Raw genomic sequence first — 22,689 nt, 5'->3', positions numbered from 1 at the left:
TGAAAAAAAAAATGCTGAGCTTGTTGAATTGGCTCAAAACTTGGTCAATGCTTAACGCGGCAGTTTTATTAGACTGCTGGCAGCTCTTTGGGTATATAAGGCCGATGAATTGTCGTAGTCAACATTGTAGTTCACTTCAAGCCAAGTTTAGCTCAAAAATCAACATGAAAGTGTTTGTGCTCATCGCCGTTTGCCTGTTGGCCGTATACGTCAACGCCGCCGCTACCGATAAAGATGACAAGATGCTAGGCTCCTCCTACGGAGGTGGTGGATATGGCCAGCCCGCTGCAGCCGCCGCTGCCTCAGCGTATGCCGCACCTGCACCCGCAGCTCCCTCTTATGCCGCACCAGCCCCCGTTGCCATCCCGGCGCCACCCTGCCCCAAGAACTACTTGTTCAGCTGTCAGCCCAACTTGACGCCAGTTCCATGCAGCGCTCCAGCACCTAGCTATGGCTCCGCTGGCGCCTACTCCCACTACGCTCCCGTCTACGCACCCCGCCCTCTGCAGTGGTAAACTGACAGCACGATCAGCACGACGCACTAAATCAATTGAATAAAAAACGAATTTATTACCTACAAATTAATGCTGTTTTGCAATTTTGGATTATTCGAATTACTTTCTTTATGGGTATTTCATGGTTGATTCCACCTTGAATCGCTTCAATGGTTTTGCTGTTTCATCAAATTTGACTGAGGTAACACACTTAATTGAGCTAGATGTTTTCCTAAAGACGCCAAAAAGATTTTTTTTATAATAGCACATTTGAAAGTATAATATAATATAATAATCTTCAGTGCTCTATATTTGAAATGATCATAAAAACCGAAAAATGACATATATACTATTTTAGCATTAACAAGAACGACAGCTACAATCAATTGTGAGATACTCGCTACCTATTTTCCATAAAACTATATTATACAAATATACTGAAAATATGGCGCACAATGCTATAATTTATCAAAGGCTACATTTGGAATATCGATGTATACTACATTCTACATTCTTGGCAGCCAAAGCAGCTAAGACCCGATTGCAGCAGGCGCAATTCAGAAATAACTTCTACAATTTTTATCAGATTAATACCAAATTCTCGGAAATCGTAAATGAAATAATAAAAAAACATAAATGCGGTCGAAAAAATGTATTGCCCTATATCTTATAGTCTCTGAGATCTAAGTGTTCATACAGACAGACGGACATGGCTATTTCTTCTCGGCTGTTGACACTGATCAAGAATTTATATAACTTAGTGGGCCGCAGATGCCTCCTTCTGCCTGTTACATACGTAATGGGTATAAAAATTAAACAATAGATTTTCTATAGGTTAAAAACTAATATAAATGTAATCGAATTCATGAAAACAAGAACACTTTTTGTCTGTTAAGCTTATGAGTTTGATTTATATATATTTGTAAAAACATTAACAAACTTTTTGCCTTAAATATACAATTTGACGCTGCATGAAACAGCAGAAGCACATGGTATCTCATTAATTACATTATCAATATCTCAGGGATGGTTAGAATTTTATATAGATCAAAACGGATTAAATGAAAATCCATAATAATTGCAAAAAAGTGAAATCGAATTGTGCAAAGAGAACGAACAAAACAAAAAAAAACTGGCAAGACTGTAAAACTAAACAGACTCAATTTGTTCAAGAGTTGAAAAATTGTTGTTAGCCTTCGGTCTAAGGGTCAGTAGTCGTCATCGCCATCCACCTCGTCCTGGGCATCGTCAAAGAATCGCGATGCCTGCAGTTGCTTACGTATGGCACCCACCTGGGTGAGTATCTTAGGAGATGTAGAGGACACGGTAAACTTTTGCACCGCAGGCACCTGTAACAAATTGGACTGATTAGGTAAGTAAACAATTACGAATATCGTAATTACGTACCTCCCAGCGCTTCTTGAGATTATCCATCTTTCGTTGAGTGCTCTCGGCAGGCAACGCACTCGTCTCCTTACGCGTCATCTTGGGCATTTCACGCAGCAGTGGCATCGATAGATTATGCGTCGGTGGCTCGAGCAGCACCACATCTCGCCTGCCTAAACTTTGAGGCATTGTCTGTGTGCCCCGGTGCCGTGACTCGCTATTGCTACGCGCATCTTGTTGATGCTTGGAAGCCAGATCGCCGTAGTTTTTGAGGTAACGTGATAGACGCTTATCTGTCTGCCGGCGCACTCGTTCCATCGCCTGCTCATCAGCGCTATCCAGCTCGAAGCTGTTGTTCGCACTACTCGTGGCAATGGGCAGTTGATCGATCAACAGCGGCTTCACCGGCGTGGGTTTGTAATCCGCGTGGAACACTGAATTCGGTGAAATGTTGAAGGAATAGGGAGGCGAGTCTGCCTCAGTGGGATTCGCGGCATTCGTTTCCGCTGTTGGGGATGGCACAGCATAATTAAGTTCCAGCACACGAAACGCGTCATCTGATTTCTGTGGTTTTTCTTCATTCACTTCGTTGACATGTGTGCGCTCAGTGTCCCGGCCACACGCGATCTCCTCCAAGCAAAAGGAGCACAGATTTCGGCGACAATTCATGCAAACATTGCGCTCCCGTTGGCAGGCTCGACACACATCACTCTTCACCAGACATTGGCTACACAACGCATAAAGGCGTTCGCACTTGAGACAAACGAGCGCATAGCTATTCTGGCAATCGTGATCCACAGCATCAGCAGCTTCAGTCGTCTCGTCGCTCTGCTGTCCACCTGTATCATCGCTGGGCTGTCGCTGCTGTTTCATTTTCAGTGCCAACTTGCGCTGGCAGCGCAGACAACAGCTTTCATAGCTCTTCAACGGCTCATCGCAGAGCGGACAGATCTTTTCGCACAAATGGAAGCACTCGCGTTCGATTTTCGACATTTCCGGCAACTCAAAGTCAAGCTCCACGCCCGCAGGCAATGGTTCACCTCGACGATACTCGTGTCGCGCCGAATTGCTAAAGTATTTGTACACCTTGTTGGTGTTTGTCGTATTGCTTTTGTTGGCATTGCCATTGATATCCTTGTTGTCGGCCTTTGTATTCCCATTCCTGACAGATCCAGCCAAGTCGTTGTGTTCCTTGGCGGGCAACAGCTGTGCATCCTCCTCTAGCTTGGCCAGCAGCTGCTCCCGCATCAGGCGATTGTGATCTGAGTCCTTGCGTGCCTATTGAATACAAATTTACACGTTACAAAAGGTATACATTTTTATAGGTTTAATAGACAAATCAGTAAATAGGTAAATATAAGAATTATAATAATAAAATTATTAATTTATTTTAAATAAATAATATCTGATTATTCCATTTATTCTATTGTTTTAATATATATTCTTTTTAATATGTGAGGTGTTCAAAAATAAATAATTAAATTGCTCTGCTCGCTAATTTCATTACTAATTATGTTGCCCTTTCTCTTTTATAGCTAGCTTTTGATTTGTTCAATTTGTAATTAATTGTCGCGCAACTTCCGCCCTCTAAGTATGTTGTGCTAATTTTGCGACCCTAATGCAAAACTAATACAAGCAAACCAAATAAAGCAGAGCCACACTGAACTAAGGAGAACTCAATTGAATGAACTACTTCGAGATATTCACCAACCAAATAAAAATTCAACCTGAAGCCTACACTTCTTCAGTAAATATAATATGTTGTAAACTGCACAATTTAGTTATTAATTCAAAATAATACATTTTATTAATGTATTGCATAAAATAAATAGTAATAATCAAATAATAAATCGATAAATTACAAAAATAAGGAGCTCTAACTCAATTTAAAGCAAAGAACAACATTTTATCTGAATTGTAAACCTCAATCTTATTTCGTCCCAAAATAATGGTTAGTGTAACGGAGTCTAAGTATTTCTTGAGTATATGCGCAGATATTCCTATGTCTAATAATCAATGGTACATACCTCGCAATTCTATCTGTGCTGATCTATATCTTTTTTACAATAATTTATCAACACTCAACTCACCTTTTCGGCACGTTGTCGCTGCTTCTCCAGCTGCTCCTGCAAGTGAATTGTCTTCAGTTGAGCTTCCAAGCGCCTTTTAAATAAAACAATGTGATATTCATCGAATTTTGAAATTCATTGATTTCAATGTGAAGCTCACCTGGTCAAAGCCTCCTCCTGTCTGCGCTCCTTTTCGCGCAGAATCTCAATGGAGCGACGCTTCTCCTCAATCTGTTGCATCAGATCCCGTTGATAGTCCCTTTTGCGCGCCGTTTCCAATTCGGCACTGCGCATATTACGCTCCAGGATGCCATCGCCAGTGACAATGTTGGAGAGCTCCACGTGACCCAGATCTTGCAGAAGCTGTTGTCGTGTGGTGCCTGGCCGTTTCTTGGGCGGCACGTAATTGGGATTACTATTTACAATTAATTCTAGGTCAGTCTTATCCGTTCTGCTGTTGGACGTCGAGCTCGTGCTTGTGGAATGATTCGAGCGCGACGTTTGCAACTCCTCTGGCTGCGACAGCTTCACCTGACGTCGCTGTTTCGGCGCCGGCGGATGTAGCATCTATACAAATACAGTTGTAGAACGCACAACAAATCATTAACATAGTCGTCCACAGGTCATAAATTTCACACTGATTACCATAACCGAAGTTGACGCCATGGATTATGACTGCGACTGCTGCTTACCTGGTGCTTGAGAAAGTTCTGCTGATTCTCGCGCTGTCGCTCACGCAAATAATTTTGTCGTTTCTGATTTTCATTGTTAAAGCCGGGAAAATACGAGTAAAATGTGTCCGTAACCCATTGCTCCATATCATCCTGTTGAGAGTGAATGAAAGAGAAGAAAAACTCTCGTATACTTAATATCGGTCTATGCTTTGCTCTTATTTGTATTTGTGGATTTGTATTTGTATTTGTGTGTGTCACGCAGGATTTGGCGACACTAACCACCAGCAGGAAGCTCGTGTACATTTTGCTAAGGTGGTTGCTCGCTCTCTCGCTCGCTCGCTTGCTTCTCTTGACCACTTCTTCTTCTAATTTCGAGGCGACCCTCGCGCTCCAACAGGGGAAATTATGGGTCTAACTACGTTTCTTTGTTTTTGGGGTCAGACGATGGCGTTCAAGTGTTCAAATGGCAACGGACTGGAGCTGGAGCTGTAGCTGCTCCAGCGAAGGCTCCACATTGCCTACTGCCACTTTTGCCACATAATTTTTATGCCGGCGCGACTTTGACGTCGACGTTGCAAATCGCGTGCTGCGATGGCATCAAAAATTATAGAGAAATAAAAAACACACAGGTGAGAAATTGAACACATTGACTTTGAATGAACTTCAAGATATCCTGGGAAGGCAATGTAGTCTTCCTTAAGATTCATTTGCAACTACAACTAAAGTGAACCTAAAATAAAACTCCGTAAAATATTTCTTAAATTCACATTCAATTTAAACTCATAAAATAAGTGAAGTTTTCTGGACAAATTTAAAATAGATTTTTACTACGGTAAATATATAATACCTTTTGTTTCGAATTATATAATATAGTATATTTAAGAAGGCTAACAAGAAGATCACGAACTTCAAAGATACAGTTACTAGCTTTGGTAACCTTATTATTATATATTATTATATTATTATTATTCTCTAACAATGTCCTGAATATTATACTTTTAGGAAAGAAGAAAAGACATACAACATTTCATATTGTCTCTAAATCAGTTACGAGAGAACACTATTTCAATTTATCGAAATCAATACAGTGTACTTTGCAGCATATGTTATGCTATATATACCCCTCATTTTAAAATGCAGGGTACATTTATATACATATACAATTCACATTATGAGCAGTACGGAGGGGCAGCAACAACTGCGTCATCAACACCAGGTAAAGACGCTCGCCATGGCAGTTTATCAACAAGGCTCAGCTGTTACGACCTGCTCGAACCCAGGGCAAGGCAACACAAGGCAAGGTTTCTCTTCTAGCATGAGTTCTTGCACCCCAAAAAGGTGCTTCAATTTATTAGCAGCATATATTTCACTCGACTCGACTCGTCCTATCGCGTCTCGTTAGCCGTGATGTGCGGCTTTATTAAAGTACATTTTAACAATTTCATCACTTGACAGCTTCAAGTTGTGCAATTTAGTTAAAGACATGCGATAATTAATGCCAATTTTGAGTTAAAAGTCTCAAATCGACAGCAAGTGAGTGTTATTAGTCAGCCATTCCATTCCGTCAACAAATAGTCCTCAAATAATTTGCATATACTCGCACTTTGTTATTCGGGTCAAGGAAACTATCAACGAAACAAAAACCAAAACAAAAACAAGAAGAACAAAGAAAGGCGTGTTAAACGCTAAAGAGAGAAAATAAATAGTTCACGCATCTTAGGAGTGGGTTCGATTGTGGTGTCCTACTGTGTATTAAGGGTACGTTGATCTAAGACATAGACGTTGGTAAGTACAATCGAACAGATCACGATTTAATTGACAAAAATGTAAAAAATCAGCAAAATAAAATTATAAGGTTTGTACAAATAATGTGAACATCTGCGACCACAAAATATATCTTAATTTCCGAGAAGAGATTTACAGACCAACACCTTTAAGTCAATATATAGCTAGTCGATAATTACTATTTTTGCTACGGCTTTCTTATGAGCTTTCAAATGTAAATTATAAATCAACAAGATAGCAAACATAAATATATTAACTATTAAAATTTTGTATGATTCGAATGATAGTAAAACAGCATTGTTAAAAATAAATAACAATTTATTTGCTTAAATAAATAAATGTTTATATATTTCAAGAAAAAAACTATTTTTGAGTTCAATTAACCTATGGAAACTACTTAGTTAAGTAAAAGTTTGATAAAAATCGAACACAAGTGCAAACTCAACATGGCCATTTTTTTTAAAGGTTTTAAGTTTTAAGTTTGTAGGCTGAGCTTTCCGTTGATTGACAATCAGTCAATCAAGCTACAACCTCTAAGCAATTTTGAATACATATACGAGTAATATTCTACTTACAGTTGAACTAAAAATTTGCAGTTACTAAAAGCTTTTGCACCGTATACAGTAAACCGTTAACCCATTTGAGCTTAATGCTAAGCTTAGTTAAATTTTATCCACACTTTGCCATATTACTTGTCCATTGTCTGGACATTATCAAAGTTTTACTACGTCCATTCATTAGCGTCTCCTCTTGCGTGTTCCGCTCGAATTAGGTTAACTAAGTGGGTAAAACTCGTTTTGCCGATGCCGAGCGCGAAAAGTGCGAAAGCTAATGAAAATGCGTGTAAAGCGCAGCGAGTGGAAAGCACAACAAGCGACTGGGAGAAGCGGGGGAAGGTGTTGGAATATCATTAGGTAGGTACAATTATGCTAGCTTTAAGTTCAAGGCCATTGAATGGAATTTAAAGCACTATAGGACATATCGCAGCGTATCTCTCTTTGCTCTCCAACCCCTTTTAAGCACCGAAAGCTTTTAGTGTCACGCTTTTCAAATTACTCTTAACGGTTCATTAACCAATGACGACCAAACGCTGACCTAAGCGACATGAAATCTAAATCGAAATAATACTAATAATAATCTCAATACTACCGATTCGTTTGTAAGTAGTAAATAGCTGACAAATTAATTAGAGGGCATGCTATACATAATATGTTATATGACCTTGCGCAGGTCGCTTCCCTTGGCCTCTTGTGAATTAAGGGCTTCGATGGTCTATAAAACTATAACTATCGATGAGCCTTGGTCACCTCATCAATCATCCACATACAAAATTGTCATTAGCTATTAAGTAAGCAAGCGGTTGCGGAAATGACCGGGCAAATGACCCCCGCATCCCGTGCAAAACCTCGTCAACGAACCCAAATGGCACAATGCACTTTGTGGACGGAAATTGCATGACCAACGGCTTTCGGTTTCCATGCTCTATCCCATAAAAAAATATATAAAAAGAACCGCTAAAAAAATACAAACAAGTTGGCGAGGAAAAAACTTTAAAGTCGACAAAAAATAGTTTGTACAAATATTTCGAAAAAATAAGGCTTTACCATATGAGGTTTATTTTTACTCTTCCTGAAAGTTCTTATTGATTTTTATATACATACGTGAAATATCTTTACCCTTTGAACCAAAAACTTTTTTTTTCTATGACGAATATGTGTTTGAATATGGGATTTTATTACTTTATTCATTTCTATAATATTTTAATTAAGCAATTTAAAATCTTATATGTTTATTTAAAAAAAAAAAACAATACCCTAAAACTTATTACAAATATTTTAACTTTAATGAAATTCCATAGCTTTAATAGAGTACAATTTGCAAAAATTATAATATAATCAAATCTAATTCTTTTGTTAGTGCCAAACTAACCAAAAGATTAAAAATATTAAAGCAGAATAAAAATATTTATTACAAAAATTTATAGATTTTGTTCTATTCTGCTATAAAAAAGACAAAAATAAATCTATTGTATTTCCACTTGAAATTTGGTAAACTAAAGTGCAAATTTCCTATGCCAAGGAATGTTATAACTATTTTATAGTCCGAGAACACAAAGGCATCGCAATAAAATATATAGAACTACATAGACAATGCTATTGATTTTGTTGGCATATCTTTCATTAATATTCATTATTACTGCAATAACATAATAAAAAACAAACTATAACTGAATTTCATTTGAAAAACTAGTTAATAAACTTCCAGTTGTTATAGGGCATACAGCTCTAGAATATATTTCCTACAGTCGTGCACATTTTTCTTGTCATGTGTAAACTTTCGACGTTTTGTTTGCTTGCATTTTCCATCAACAATTTCTTGCATTTTCATTTTCCCCCATCACCGGCATTTTGCATACATTGGTCACTGTGAAATTTGCATTTAAACGACAAACGTGAGCACGTAGTTATAATAAGAGCAATTAAATTTGCTATAATTTATTTGTTCCTCTTTGTGCATTTAAATTAGTGACAATTTGTTAGAACACGCCCAGCTCACCTTCACATATGCAATTAATTTATATTGTATAGTATAATGGTTAAGTACGTCTTTTGTAGGGTTTATTTGTTCAACGAATTTCAAGTTCAGGCGAACAAAAGTAACGCAACAAACGAAACGAAACGAGCTTCAAATTACAACTGAGCAGCGCAGGCAAATTCATTAAGCGAATGGACGTCAATAGAGAGTCGAAATAGTAACTGGAGCACGAAATAACACAATACCAACACTACTGCTAGCCTATAGTATACGTTATATATAGAAGCAGATACAACAAAAGCGTTGACAGCAACAATAGCAATAGAACAACAGTAGAAAAAGGTCATTAAAGTTTCATGTAGCCTAACGAATATGGGGCGCAAAATGCGCTTAAAACTTTAGAATGCACAAATGAATTACTTAATTATTGAAAAGCAAGTCGCAAAGTTACAGTTCAGAATGCTCGACGTTGATATACCTGACGAAATATATAAATTAGAAATGGACCGCTATAAGGTTTTTAGAACTTGTCCAAATCTTTTATTAATACAGTTTGTAACCGTTTATGTTGAATGATGGATAATAGAGATGTTGTATATATATATTTGGTAGTTTTAGCTCTTAAAATCTTCGATACAGTCTCGTCCTCTGATCAAAAATATATACACTTTACTCCCTCTTATGCTTGCCGTTAAATTAAAATACCCTTCTATCGTAAATATAGCGGGTGTCACAACATTTAATAGTTTGTCCTAGACCAGGTGGCAACTTGCAACAGCTGCAGCCCATTGTCATGTTAGAGAGTCATATTTGTTAAGCCGCATAAGTGGGGCACAAATGTTGTGGCAATTATAATTGACATCATGCAATTAATAATTAACAATTACGAAGTTGATGAAAGCGAAATGTGGAAAGTGAAAGTGGGTGGAAAACTCACCAACTCACTGGCTGACGAAGTGACTATGAACAAACACTTTTGGAAAACTGCAGACAACTAAACGTCAAAGATTTGGCAGCTGGTCTCAAAGCTTCAAGTGGTTCAACGAGCCGTAAAGAATTTCTCACAGTTATGGAATAAATGCGAACATTTTTTTAGTTTTTTGTGTTATTCTTTGGCGTTACGCCAATCAAGCGTGAACAACAAATTGGCAAGCGACCCCCAGTCCCCTTTCTCGACTTACCGCCTTTTTGTGCCGCCCAATTGGCAAACGATTCTCGCTTTGGGGTCGCTCGCTTTCCAACTGGCGATGCAACGACGACGCATTTGGTGATTTGTATTGTCGCGCACTGCCAACAAGCAGTTCGCGCTGATTCACAAATTCCTTGGCTGACTTAAGCAGCGTTATGCTAGTGGCCTCCTGTTTCCCGTTTTCGTTCTCGTCCTTGTTGTCGTCCTTCAGCTCATCCAGTTGCAGCTGTAGTTCGACGTAGTTTTGGTTTTGCGTTGCCAAGGCAGAAGACGTCGCTGTTGCTGAGCTGGGTTCATTGCACCCATTGGCCATGCGCTGACATTGCACTGCTACAAAGTTATCCTTTTGCAGTAACAAGGCCGCTGGACAAGTCGATTGTGCATTGTTGATGTTGTTGCTTCTTGACTGATTGTCGACTGCATTAAGACGCTGACGCTCTTGCTCCAACTGCTTGCGCTCCAACGCCAAAAATTCCTGAAGTTCCACGTCAGCAAGGATATCTACAAACGGCAATATAATATTAAACCACACTAATTCGGTTTCATTTAGCGTTTTAAAGTGGTCATAACCACTTCGCAACGTTGCATCTTTGAAATCAATTAATTACTACGTACCATTTTCCATTATCTCCCAGTTCTAATAATCATTTTTTAAACAAATCCAATTGATGCACTCTGTTCTGCTATTTTACATTGTTCTTTAACATAATATATAATAACAGCTATATGCTTTCGAAATTGTTTATAGTACTGCGCGCTTGGTTGCAATGGAATGCGGCGAAATTGAGAGCTGCTAATTGCGCGTCACAAATTCAGCAGTGTTGCAAAATGGCGTCTAGCAGCAACAGCTGGCTTAATGCTCTGCAGCCCTGGACCTTTTAATTTAAACATAAGCATAACAATTGTTTCTAAAATATTGCTTGAAATTTGATACATTTTCTCTTTTTTATTTACTATTACCACACAAAATATTTGTAATGTATTTCAAAATTAATTCATTTTTACGGCGAATAACCCGGTATGAAAAAATACCGTAATTAGGAGGACCGTATTTAATTATAGTATATTTCAAAATCCAATTGGCGGTCACTTATCAAATTTTATTGCGACCATATTCGTACAAGAACAGAATGCCGTTATTTGAAGAATATAACAAAAAAAATAAAATATTACTATAGCAGGCTGCAAAAGCTATGGAGTAATAATCTGGAAAATAAAATTGATTTTTAAGTAAACAGCACACACGATCACTGAAAATATAACGACCCGTGAGTTTAACGGGGAATCAAACATAAAAAACTGGTTCACAAGATGTCGGAAAGGAACGACGCAAATGGTAACCAGGAAAAAATACCATGGTACCATAGACTATACAACGCCATCAAAGAGGCTCCATCGCAACTAACTTTGCTCTGTGTCTCCGCATTGGTCTATTACAAAATGAAGACATCAGGTCGACAAAGTCAAGGTGCAACAGGGAACCGGCTTGCGATCGCTGAACCTGATATTGAATATATAGATGCACAAATTTTGGCACATCGTTTCTCGCCGTCTTTGCATTTCAAAGATTTTACGCTGAGGGAGCTGCTAAAATATAATGGCACTGTGGAAGGCGAACGTATTTTATTTGCTGTTAACAATAAGATTTATGATGTGTCTTATGCCAAACATTTTTATGGCCCTAATGGAGTTCATCATCATATGGCAGGTCGCGAAAATACGCGTTTATTGCTTAATCTGCCGCCCGCGGAGGATCCTTTCAAATATGACGACCTGAGCAGCTTAACTGAGGCGCAACGGAAAGAACTGGATGATTTTACAAGTGTGCACATGGATCGATATTCTTGTATTGGTTATATAATCCCCACACAAGAGGAGGATCCATTGGGCTATTATGAGGATGATTTGGATTATATGAGGTTTGATGACTGACACCCATCCCATTCTCAATCATTGTGTAATCGTAAATTAAAGCAATAGCTTTTCAATAAATTAGTTGTTTATAATCTTTAATAAAGTCAATCAACTGGTTTTGTTCTTTGGAAATAGAAGAGAATATATGTACATATACCCTAAATACAGGGACAGTCACCTCGTTACACTTCACTTGGTATTTTGGTATATTTTCACGGCGTGTAAGTAAAAAGGTGTTATTTTAAAAGCTTGTTATTTTCGCCTTTTTCCAAGAATCCGTACGGTCTCTTGCAAACTGCGTTCTCGCCATTAAAGTTCTCACTAATCAGTTAAAAAATCAATTTTTTTTCAATGGAAGTACTTTGAGCTCAGCATTTTAGATATTTTTCAGTATCTTATTACAACTTGTTTTTTTTGTGCAGCAGTATTTAAATATTTATTTTTGACTTATTGTGGATGTTGCTAAAAAAAAACAATAAAATTATAATTCATTTTAATTTAATTTTTAAGAAAATTATTAAAAAAATAATGTAATGTACTCATTACGAACTACAGTTTTTTAAATAATCTTATTAGACGATTAAGAACACTACAAATACAAAAGGGTTGCCACCATGATTATAAACACTAATCAGCTGTTCGAAAGTGACAGCGCCTGTCAAATATCGCGTCCACTTCCGTTTCTTTTCACTTTTGACCAGCAAGATGAAGTACGTAAAAATTGGATTAATTTATAAATAATGCCAACATCACTGGGCAAAGGCAAACGTAACTGTTTAAAAGCAACAATTAATATTGCCCCGTGGTGTTACAACATGTTATTTCCTATGTGTATGCTCAAACAATACGTTTTAATTGCAGAATCGGTTTGTGTGCATTCAGTGGGTACAAAATTTACCCGGGCCATGGCAAGACCATGGTCAAAGTTGATGGCAAGGTAATGTAAACAAAAGCATATAACAAGCGTCAATGGCTTTTAAAATGCGCTCTTTTGGCTTTTAGACCTTCACCTTCCTGGACAAGAAGTGCGAGCGCTCCTATCTGATGAAGCGTAATCCCCGTAAGGTCACCTGGACTGTGCTGTACCGTCGTAAGCACCGTAAGGGTATCGAGGAGGAGGCCTCCAAGAAGCGCACCCGTCGCACACAGAAATTCCAGCGCGCCATTGTTGGTGCCTCGCTGGCGGAAATCATGGCCAAGCGTAACATGAAGCCCGAGGTGCGCAAGGCACAGCGCGATCAGGCCATCAAGGTGGCAAAGGAACAGAAGCGCGCCGTTAAGGCCGCCAAGAAGGCTGCTGCCCCCGCTCCCGCCAAGAAGTCCGCGCCCAAACAGAAGGCCACCAAGGTGACGCAGAAGTCTGCGCCTCGCGTCGGTGGAAAGCGGTAAACAACAACAACAACCACCACAACAACAACAGCAGCAGCAACAACATCAAGCAGTCTGTTAGTTTTACCGGTTGTTGCGACGGAGAGCAAAGTGAAGTGCTACGGTTTTACAACAACAAACATCATTTAAGAAACAACAAAAATCATAGTGACAAACTAATTAAAAAAAAGAGTTACAAATGAAAGTTTGTAGCGCGAAAAAAGTTTGATTTTGTTTTTTAATTGTTGGTGTATAAAGAACATAGTGAAAAAAAACTAATTGATAGCTGTAATTTAATTACACCTTATTTAATTCGTTTAATGGGCCAATATTTATCCGCCTTTTTAATATTTGTGCCATTTAATTCAATTAATTCTCGAACTAGTGTAAATACTGAGGATTGTAGTCAAAGTAATTGCAACACTTAAAAGAAATGGTGCTATATGTCACTATGAAGTTGATTTCTGCCCAAATACCATTCATTTCCATTTCCATTGAGCCACTTCCTAGTTTAGGACTTAACACTTACAGAACAGCATTTTAATGTGCAAAAGATTCCCACTTTCATTAGGCATTAGGATGATAATTGTTTAAGCATTTCACATTTCTACCTCTTAAAATGAGAATACTCAGCCTCTCACTTAGGAGCTACTTAGATATACTGTTCTTTGAGGAATGAAAACAAAAACTACATTTGGTAACTATTAAAAGCTGCAATGCTTTATTATTACATTATGCTTGACGCTTATCGCGCCCTTTATTGTAAAGGTTAAGAATTGTTTTTTTAGATTGTCACCACTTAATTATTTAAAATCATAAATTAAAATTGGCTCCAGAACGCAGCTTCGTTAAGGCACAAAACATAGCAAGTATTCAATCCAATGCTTATGGAAAACGCGAACCAATTTAGTCCTAGCATAACTTCACATTATTTCCAAAAGTTTGGTTATCTTAGTCTAGTTTACCACTTAGATGAACTCATTGGAATACTTCTTTGTGCCAATGAATCTGGTGAGACTGCCTATGGCATTGCAATGAGCTGTCACATAGGTGCAGCTAGGGTCGTACAGCTCGCTGACCTGCTCCTCCTTTAAGTCGTCATCGTAAGAAGATTCAATGTGAACCGTTGGTGTCTCCAACTCCATGAGATGTATGCAATCCAGATGGCACAACAACTCCATTAGCAGCATAATATCCACAGGCTGGAGATGCGGGAAACGCAGAAACAGACTGTACACCGTGCAGCCGGCTCGACTGATGCACTCACTCAGCAAAGCGCCCAGCCAGCGATCAAGCACACGACGATTCAGTGAAGCATTCGCACGTATCCAGGGCTGCGGACGCATCACAATCACTTCTCGAGCAACATCTTCTGTGACTGGCTGCGTTGTCGATGGCGACTGTTGCTTGTTGATATTCGCTCTGATGCGTTTCGAGCTTCGACTGGGCAACTCGTAATCACTCGAGTCCTCACTACTCACTGGCAGTGGCTCCAATGTTAGCTTCGCCTGTTTACTGCTAGTGGGCTGCTCCGTATCCTGTTCCCCAGCAGAAGCCTTGCGCTTCTTGGCGAACGCCACGTGTGGCATTGCTGACACGGCAGCCACCTGCGGTTGAATGCGTTCTCGCTCCAATCGTGTAATGTGGAATGTGTGCACCACCCAGTGACGCATGTGCAACTTGTGCACATACATGTGACTAGCGATGCCCACGCGCTTGATGAGATCGTGCGCCTCCAGCTGATGCAGCATCTCCAGCAGCAGTTTGTTGAATGGGAAAATGCGACGCAGCTCCAAGCCCACCACGCCCAGTGGATGTTGCTCAATGTATTCGAGAATTTCCTTAATGTGCTGAATGGCATTGGCATCGTAATCCATGGCCTGCAGCTGAGGCAGCAGCGTCTCAAAGCTGTTCTCCGTATAGCGCCAAAACGAAGAGCTGCAATCAAGTGACGGCAAAAATACGACAAGTGTTGCGGCTTGAAAATATAAAAATAATGTTGGTACCGTTCACTTCCACTTACTTGATCACCTTCTCGAGCAGCGACTTATGCAGCTGCGCTTCCTTGGCCTGCTGCTGCTGATCATTCTGCTCCATATGAAGCTGAATGGTGGGCAGATGCACCACAAACACATCCTGCGCCCTGGCACGCTCTTCCTTGTTGAGCGATGGCTCATAATCCTGAGTGCGCTCTACTTCTTCCTTACCCGCCTCAAACTCCAGCAGTCCAGTGCAAAGGCTACGCCAGTCCGTCAGTTTGTGGAGCGTGCGTTCGGCAAGCGCCTTGCCCACATCCTTGCATTCCTGCTGATGCTGTTGCTGGCGCCAATACGTTTCCAGTTGCTGGACTAGCGACAGCCAATTGGTTGCGGACACGGTGAGCGTTGTGCTGCCCGCCACGGAGCTGGAGCCATCCAGTGGCAATTGCAGCTGAGATGTAGCTGGTGGTAAGGCATCGGCAATCAGTTGCTTGAGTAAGGGACGATGCTCATACGAGATGCGCTCCACGGCATTCAAGTAGTTGCCGCTGCGCATGATGCATGTGGCAAAGGGACACTCGCCCTGCTCTAGCCGAGCACAGCTGATGTTCACCGACTGCCCAATAGAGTCCAAGGCGCAAAAGAAGTGCATAGCACGCAACGGCAGCTTCGACAATTGATTGTATACGCCGCACTGTAGACGATATGTGAGATTCGCCGGATGGAAGCGAACACGCGCCGCTTGCCGTGCACTGCACTCGCTCTCCAGCCGCTTGGAATATTCAGTTTGCGGTGCGTTGTCAAAGATACTGCTGTAGTGATCGAGTATGCGATCCGTCGAGGAGCTGCCCGGCTGCGACATGCTCCAGGTGTCCACGGTGAGTATATTCGCAGGCAGCTGCAGGCTCAACTGTAGACGGTCCTTGGCCATCCACTCGCCCATCAAAAACAGCTGGGCAAAGTTGGGTGACGACAATTGCAATTTATTCTCCGCGCGTTGTTCCTGCAATTGCTTCTCAAACCTATGGTATGTGTCGTAGAGTAGATGACCCAGTTTCTGACAGAACAGACGGCTCTTGTACTTGGCGCTGAGCAGATGCGATGGTCCCGTCACCTGACGACTCACTGGATGAATGTTCCGACGCTTCATAGCCACCAGCAGCGAGTCCATACGCGCTTTATTAAAGGCGGCGCTGAGCACATCCTCCGAGAAGTTCTTGTAGATCTCGAAGGCCTGCAGATTGAATAGCGTCTTGTCCTTGGCACTGCACAGTATGCTGTGCAACACGCCAAGAGCGATGTTAACCTGCAGCTCGGTTTCAGTGGTGGGATTCGCAAACAGCACTTGATCCGCATCCGCATTTAAGGGCCCACATTCCCTGAACTGCCGCTGATAATCCTCCATGTAGTCGGGCAGTGTGAACTGACGCCGCACGGTGTCCTGACAATATATCAATTGGTAATGGAATGAAATGGAAATTTAGACAAGTACGGAAGAAACGTTAATAAAATTATAAGTTATATAACCATATGTAAGTAAAATATAATAAACTTTCTAAATTGCAAAAAAAAAACCTTTTAATTAATACTAAATTTCTAAGTTTTATGTTAGTTATTTAAATGAAATCTTTTAAATTCTGTGGTAATATTCTCGAATATACGATTTTTGTAAAGAGCTTGTACCATTGTTCTCAACAATTGTGGTAACTGTAATATTTAATTAATACACTTATGATGAAAAGTAAGAACAGACAGTAAGCCAGATAGAAATCAGTTTAAGCAAAAAGAAATACCTATGTAGTTATTTAAGAATAAGGGATAGAGCATGGTTATATTAAACAAAAAAAACATGAACTGCATATTGATCACTATTTTATAACTTCTTTTTACATTGGTAGGCGGAATCTTGACACGATATCTCAGATTGTTAATTGGCAATTATTTTATAAAAACAAAATGAAATGTCTATTAGGTTATTTTCAAAAATAGGGCTCCAAATAACAAACAATGTATATTAGCATTGTAAACAAATTCTATAAAGATTCTAAGTTTAGATTTAGAGTTTTAAACACAGGCAAATAAAATTGATCTCGATTCGATTTACAACAATTTTACTAACGTCGGGAATTATTAAATTCTATATTTTTATTTCTTCCTGCTAAGAATGTAAATACAGTAGATTCCGGTTATAGCGACTTTCAAGGGACCGACGATTTTACGTAGGTTTACCCGGAAGACGCACTAACCGAAAGGAGCAAAACAAATTTTTGTTTTGTTTTGTTTTTTATGGTTGCCATGTTCGTAATAGGGTTTTAAGATAAAACAAATTAATTTTTAAACAATACAAACAATATTTATAAATTTCATTTAATATCGTCGTTTTTCCATAATAAATCGTATACCTGCATGTTCCTTAGCATAAGCTAAGTTATCAGCTAAAACTAACAGAGAGTAGTGAGAATATAAGAACCTTCCTGTCGCTCGAACGCAACAAGCAAGATTGCCGATCACTGTTAAATACATACATTTCTAACAGCGTCGTTTGATGCTTAAATTTTTTGGCATTATTTCGCTGATTTTTTTTTTCGTCGCAATATCCGGTTGAATTCTGAAAAATTTCGTCGTTATAAGCGGTTAGTCGCTAAAAGCGGAGACGTTCTAAGCCCTTTCATATAAGTTTGTATGGGGACCAACTAAACCATCGAGTTTTCGTCGTAATAACCGGTCGGACACTATAAGCGGAGTCGTTATAACCGAATACTACTGTATATGAGAGCATGTTTAAGAATAAAGTCTTGTGACTTACCGCGCTGCTGACCATGCGATGCAGCATGCTTAGAATGAGCACAAAGTGAACGAGCAGCGCCTCGTTCTGCTCACTGCGCACAGGATACTCGCGCTTTATTTCCGCAAGGAAGTTCTCATTGTACATGGCACAGATTTTGGGCTGTGTTTGTATGGCGTAAATCCAATTGGGCACATCGGGTTGGTCGCGTTTCTGTCGGATGAGGAACTGCAGGCGACGCACACACGCCTGCGTCGTCTTGTTGCAGATGCCCAAGTACTGACGTATCACATCCCGACAAACGGTGCCCACATTGCAGAGCGCCAAAGCTGGCAGCGGCGCATCAATGAACAAGTAGACAGCACGTCCCATCTTCAGCAGACGATCCTCGGCCGCTGTCCAGGTGACACGCAATGTGCGCATGTTGCGCAAGGCATCGCGATCGACGTCATCTCGTGGTCCAGACTTACGTCTCGCACAGGCGTTCACACCGCGTGCTCTGCGCAACTTTTCCACTGGCTTCAAACGCAATCGATTCATCCGCTTGCGCACCGGCATTACATTCGCCGTCTTGCCCATAGCGTTTGGCAGAATTGATCTTTTCGTGGTGGCAATGGTGCGTTTCACCCACGACCAATGGCGAAACTGATGCGCAAACAGCAATGAACTAAGACCAGCGGCACCCTGACGATCACCCGGCACACTGCCATTGTCCAACGCTTCCGCCTCATCAAAGTCCACTTTGCGCACAAAGGTCAGCTGCGGCAGACGCACTCTGGCCTTTTTACCTTTCGATGGTTCCCGATGTTTCATAAATCCCAGCTTGGTATAGATGCAGACATGCTGCAGCTTGGCCCAATAGTCGGTGACATGTTCCCGCGTCGCAAACTCAAATTGAAGTTCCTCGTACTTGCGTCCTGCGCTGATGCGATTGTAATTGTGACCACTGCTCGTGGTGGTGTCCAGCAGGCAGCTGCGTTGATTCAAGTAGACCCAACGCTGCAGCGGATCACGTCCCTGCTGTCGTTCGCTAACCTGAATCAGCCCCATGTTATTGAGCAGTCTCAGAGTACCAATGTAGATCTGCTGCTGACGCAGACGTGGTATCAAGAGCTGCAGATTCAGTTGGCGCAACTGATAGTGCTGCCGTACCTGATGAAGCAGATGTGGACGCAGCTGTTCCGTGCCATCGCGCTCCACACGAAACATGCGCTGCATTAGTGACAATGGCATGCGTTCCAAGGCATCCATAAAGTAGAACCAACCTGGCGGTTTGTCCTCGTAGCTGGGCAACGGTTGCAGGAACGTGCGCCAGCTAATCTCATCCGTGTAGGGCAACACATGCGACTCATTGGTCTGCCACTCCTCCAGGTATTGTCGCGTCTGCAGCGATGGCTCCGTGTTCTGCCAATGCTGCAGCAACTCAGCGCTCATGGGCAGCGGTTTCTGATCACGCTGCTGCTCGTAGACAAGATAGAAGAAGAACTCGTGCAGGATGCAGGCAAGCAGCAGCTTGGGTGAGGATGGCTTCGGTATACCCTTGGCACTCGTTGTCAGCTTTTTGCGTGGTAAAATGTCCTTGTTCCTCTTCATGCTGTTCAGCTGAGAGGGTCGCCGCAGCTGCTCCTCGCTAATCAAGTGGAAATTGCTCTTAAGCCGCAACACTTCGCGCCGCATCAGATCGTGTTCCATGTCTATTTTGGGATGCGTCACCAAGCGATAGATGCGCAATCGCTGCTCATACTTCAGCGTCAGCTCATAGGCATTGATGATGCCCGCCGTTTGCATCTTATGCAGCATACGAAACAATGTTTTGCGGCAGATGGACTCCTGACTGTTCACATAGTAGTCCATCTCATTGATCACCTTGATCAGATCGGTGAAGTGCACAATAGTCCGCTCGTTCACCTGCCGTACAATGAGTATCTTGCGATCGAGTAGACGTTGCGATTGCTTCTCCGATTTCACAGCTGGCGGGAATGTGAAGTGCCGTATATTGGCCGTTATTTCGGGCAGGTCGTTCAGCACAATGTCAACGTGTGATGGTACGGTCTGCAAAAGTATTTAAAGTCAATATGTATTTTATACATGCAATGCAAGCTTATTATCTATGTTAAATAACCGAATTGTTTATTTGAAACATACAAATTTTCTACACTAATTAAGCCACTTGAAATTTCTTTACCAATTTTGTATTTATACTACTTTTTTGTGAATCCAGCTATTATCATATACTTAAGAACCTACTTCAAACAGATTAAAACTTTTTAAAATAGCAATAATATTGTTATACTAACATAGATTTTAAATTAGTTTTCTTTGCGCTACTTACAGGTTCCTCCTGACACTGCAGCATCTGTGACTGTGCAGCGATTTGCTCCTGCTTTTGAGCCATATCAGCAGCCGCCTCTGTACCGGCCACAAACCGTGTGATACGTGTCTTGCCCTCCGACTCCGTAAAGCTCTTGATCTCTTCGACACGCTGCAAGTACTTAAGGCTACCGCGCACCGCATGTATATTGGCTGCCACATACTGGGCCACCTCGATTGTGCTCATGCCCCTCGTACCCGAGCGTGCGACGGCACGCAGACATTCGAGTTCCAACGGCATATCCACATAGACGCGACTTTGATTGAGAAACTCCGCTGTAGATTTGTCCTCTTTGCCCTCATTGCTATCGTGTTGCATTATCTCATCGAATTTGAGATCAGGATTGCGCAGTCGCAACACCGTCACCTTGCGCATCTTGCCCGTCTGCTTGCTGGGCTGCATCACCTGTGTCGACTCATAGACTCTACGCAGGCCATGCGAAATCAACAGCTTCTTGGTTTGCCCTGAAGTGAGTTCATCGAGAACATCTGGTATTTCCGCGATGGGAATGTGACGTTCTGGGCGCACCTTAATGACCATGTAGAGCTTCTCAAGCACACGCTGCATATGAGTCTTGTATATCTTTTGAAAGCGTGGCAGCATTACCAAGCTTGAACAAATTGTACGGGTCGGAAGTCGCTCCACATAAGGTTGGGAAGTGACCAAACGTAGTGTACGCAACCTGTTCCTGTTGGGGTGGGAATTAAAAATATGTATTATTATCAAAGAGCGTAAACATTATTAGATATTAATATTATGCAAATAACATGGCACTGATTATTTTTCGACTTTTAATATTTTTCTAATTAAGTAATCTAACATAAATCTGTAAGCTTCTTGCCCCTAAATGAATTTTTAATGTAAATAAATTATTTTAATATAAAAAAGGTTCCGAGGGTTTTAATAGAATATTAAATAATATTAATCGTAACCGCAACTTACTTCATGTAGAATATAAAGCTGGAGTCCTTGAAGTGATACATCGCGGACCAGGGACCTCCCGTGGTCTCCCCATTGTACCGCGAGCGACCCACATTCTCTAGGAACACGTACTGCTGAATGGGCAGTGACTTGGGCATCACCGCATTGCTCGGCTGGAGTGCCATTGAACGCAGCTCCTGACTGGCCACAACAACCAATGTTTGATGCCAGTGCTGAGTGGCTTCGCTGGCTGTCATGCCTTGCAGCTCCTTAACGTCTACACGCTGACGTGTTCTGTAATCGAAACAGTTGCCCATGATAGGGCCATCCTTGATAGGTCCATAGGGCAAACGGACAATGGGACATGTTTTTGGCACCAATGGGTTATTGATCTCAGTGTCCATGTCATCGCTGCGTCGATATGGTGGCAGCAAAGGACGCTCCTCCTTCAATTGATAGAACGAAACTTTGTCGATGGATCGCAGCAGCAGCGTCCAAATTTGTTGCTGCAATTTTTCTGAGAGCTGTGGTCCACATTCCAAGCGTATGGAGAGCAACGTCCATAGCCCTAAAACAGGGTAAATGATAAAAAAAATCATTGTTGGCTACTGCTTTGTGCACTTACATGGTAGTGTGCAGCCATCCAAGCCTTCTAATGCTATCTCATCGAATATAGCAGCGATCCAGGAGCCGCCAACACCACCAATTAATGTTCCCTTAAACATGTCACAGTTTCCTTAAACTAGTAAGTTCATTGATGTGTATCAAACATTTTTACAGCACTGCGAACACGTTGTATCGTATTAATACTGAATAGAAAAGTCAATACTATATATATTTTGCAGTCACCGCTAAGTGCCAGTATTTATTTTTTTTGTGTTTTAAGTTACCACCCGACGCATGGGCAGGGGGGAATTATTTGGCCGCTCCCTAAGCACCCGACCGAGAAGTGGTAGATGCCTTTATAAGGTGAAAAACGTCACGAAAAAAAATGCCAGTATTTATTTGTTTAAAAATTCAATTTATTAACTGCGTCGCGTTGTTGTTGGTAGGCAGCAGATAACTAATTGACAGCAAACAGCTGTGTTAAACAGTGTTGTAAAGTGGTGCAACTATACAAACAGTTTTGCACATTGCACAAAAAAGCTAGAACGAGACGACGCTAATTTCTCAGCGAGAGCAACAAACACAAGCAGCTGTCAAAATTGCAGCTGCTACA

At 41.1% G+C, this 22,689-nt stretch overlaps 5 protein-coding genes across 6 annotated transcripts; 3 read left to right on the top strand and 2 right to left on the bottom strand.

The window, feature by feature from the left end:
• The first annotated feature begins 118 nt into the window (after positions 1-118).
• On the top strand, positions 119-581 carry LOC132790092 (vitelline membrane protein Vm34Ca). Its single transcript, XM_060798529.1, has one exon. It carries the CDS (start codon positions 165-167, stop codon positions 513-515), a length of 351 nt encoding a protein of 116 aa, XP_060654512.1. The 5' UTR covers positions 119-164; the 3' UTR covers positions 516-581.
• Positions 582-1,385: 804 nt separating this feature from the next.
• LOC132790065 (uncharacterized) lies at positions 1,386-10,908 on the bottom strand. Of its 2 annotated transcripts, XM_060798499.1 has the most exons (7): positions 10,748-10,908; positions 10,125-10,633; positions 4,642-4,773; positions 4,110-4,516; positions 3,971-4,043; positions 1,902-3,158; positions 1,386-1,843 (listed from the first exon to the last, which is right to left on the bottom strand). In XM_060798499.1, the coding sequence occupies exons 1-7, from the start codon at positions 10,755-10,757 to the stop codon at positions 1,703-1,705; spliced, it is 2,529 nt and encodes an 842-aa protein (XP_060654482.1). In that variant the 5' UTR covers positions 10,758-10,908; the 3' UTR covers positions 1,386-1,702. The 2 variants fall into 2 exon arrangements, with proteins under 2 accessions (XP_060654482.1, XP_060654489.1); XM_060798506.1 differs by lacking the exons at positions 10,125-10,633; positions 10,748-10,908 and adding an exon at positions 8,965-9,776.
• A 333-nt stretch (positions 10,909-11,241) lies between these two features.
• LOC132790082 (membrane-associated progesterone receptor component 1) lies at positions 11,242-12,154 on the top strand. Its single transcript, XM_060798518.1, has one exon. It carries the CDS (start codon positions 11,444-11,446, stop codon positions 12,062-12,064), a length of 621 nt encoding a protein of 206 aa, XP_060654501.1. The 5' UTR covers positions 11,242-11,443; the 3' UTR covers positions 12,065-12,154.
• A 525-nt stretch (positions 12,155-12,679) lies between these two features.
• LOC132798603 (large ribosomal subunit protein eL24) lies at positions 12,680-13,577 on the top strand. The gene is made up of 3 exons (XM_060810528.1): positions 12,680-12,756; positions 12,908-12,983; positions 13,049-13,577. Exons 1-3 carry the CDS (start codon positions 12,752-12,754, stop codon positions 13,433-13,435), a joined length of 468 nt encoding a protein of 155 aa, XP_060666511.1. The 5' UTR covers positions 12,680-12,751; the 3' UTR covers positions 13,436-13,577.
• A 536-nt stretch (positions 13,578-14,113) lies between these two features.
• On the bottom strand, positions 14,114-22,534 carry LOC132798600 (general transcription factor 3C polypeptide 1). Its single transcript, XM_060810523.1, has 6 exons — positions 22,096-22,534; positions 21,492-22,038; positions 20,511-21,237; positions 18,200-20,230; positions 15,438-16,834; positions 14,114-15,352 (listed from the first exon to the last, which is right to left on the bottom strand). The coding sequence occupies exons 1-6, from the start codon at positions 22,193-22,195 to the stop codon at positions 14,383-14,385; spliced, it is 5,772 nt and encodes a 1,923-aa protein (XP_060666506.1). The 5' UTR covers positions 22,196-22,534; the 3' UTR covers positions 14,114-14,382.
• Positions 22,535-22,689: the final 155 nt, after the last annotated feature.

Source organism: Drosophila nasuta, chromosome 2L, assembly GCF_023558535.2.
Source record: "Drosophila nasuta strain 15112-1781.00 chromosome 2L, ASM2355853v1, whole genome shotgun sequence".
Classification (NCBI taxonomy): Eukaryota; Metazoa; Arthropoda; class Insecta; order Diptera; family Drosophilidae; genus Drosophila; species Drosophila nasuta.
The sequence above is the reverse complement of the archived record's forward strand: the minus strand, read 5'-3'. Positions and strand labels throughout refer to the sequence as shown.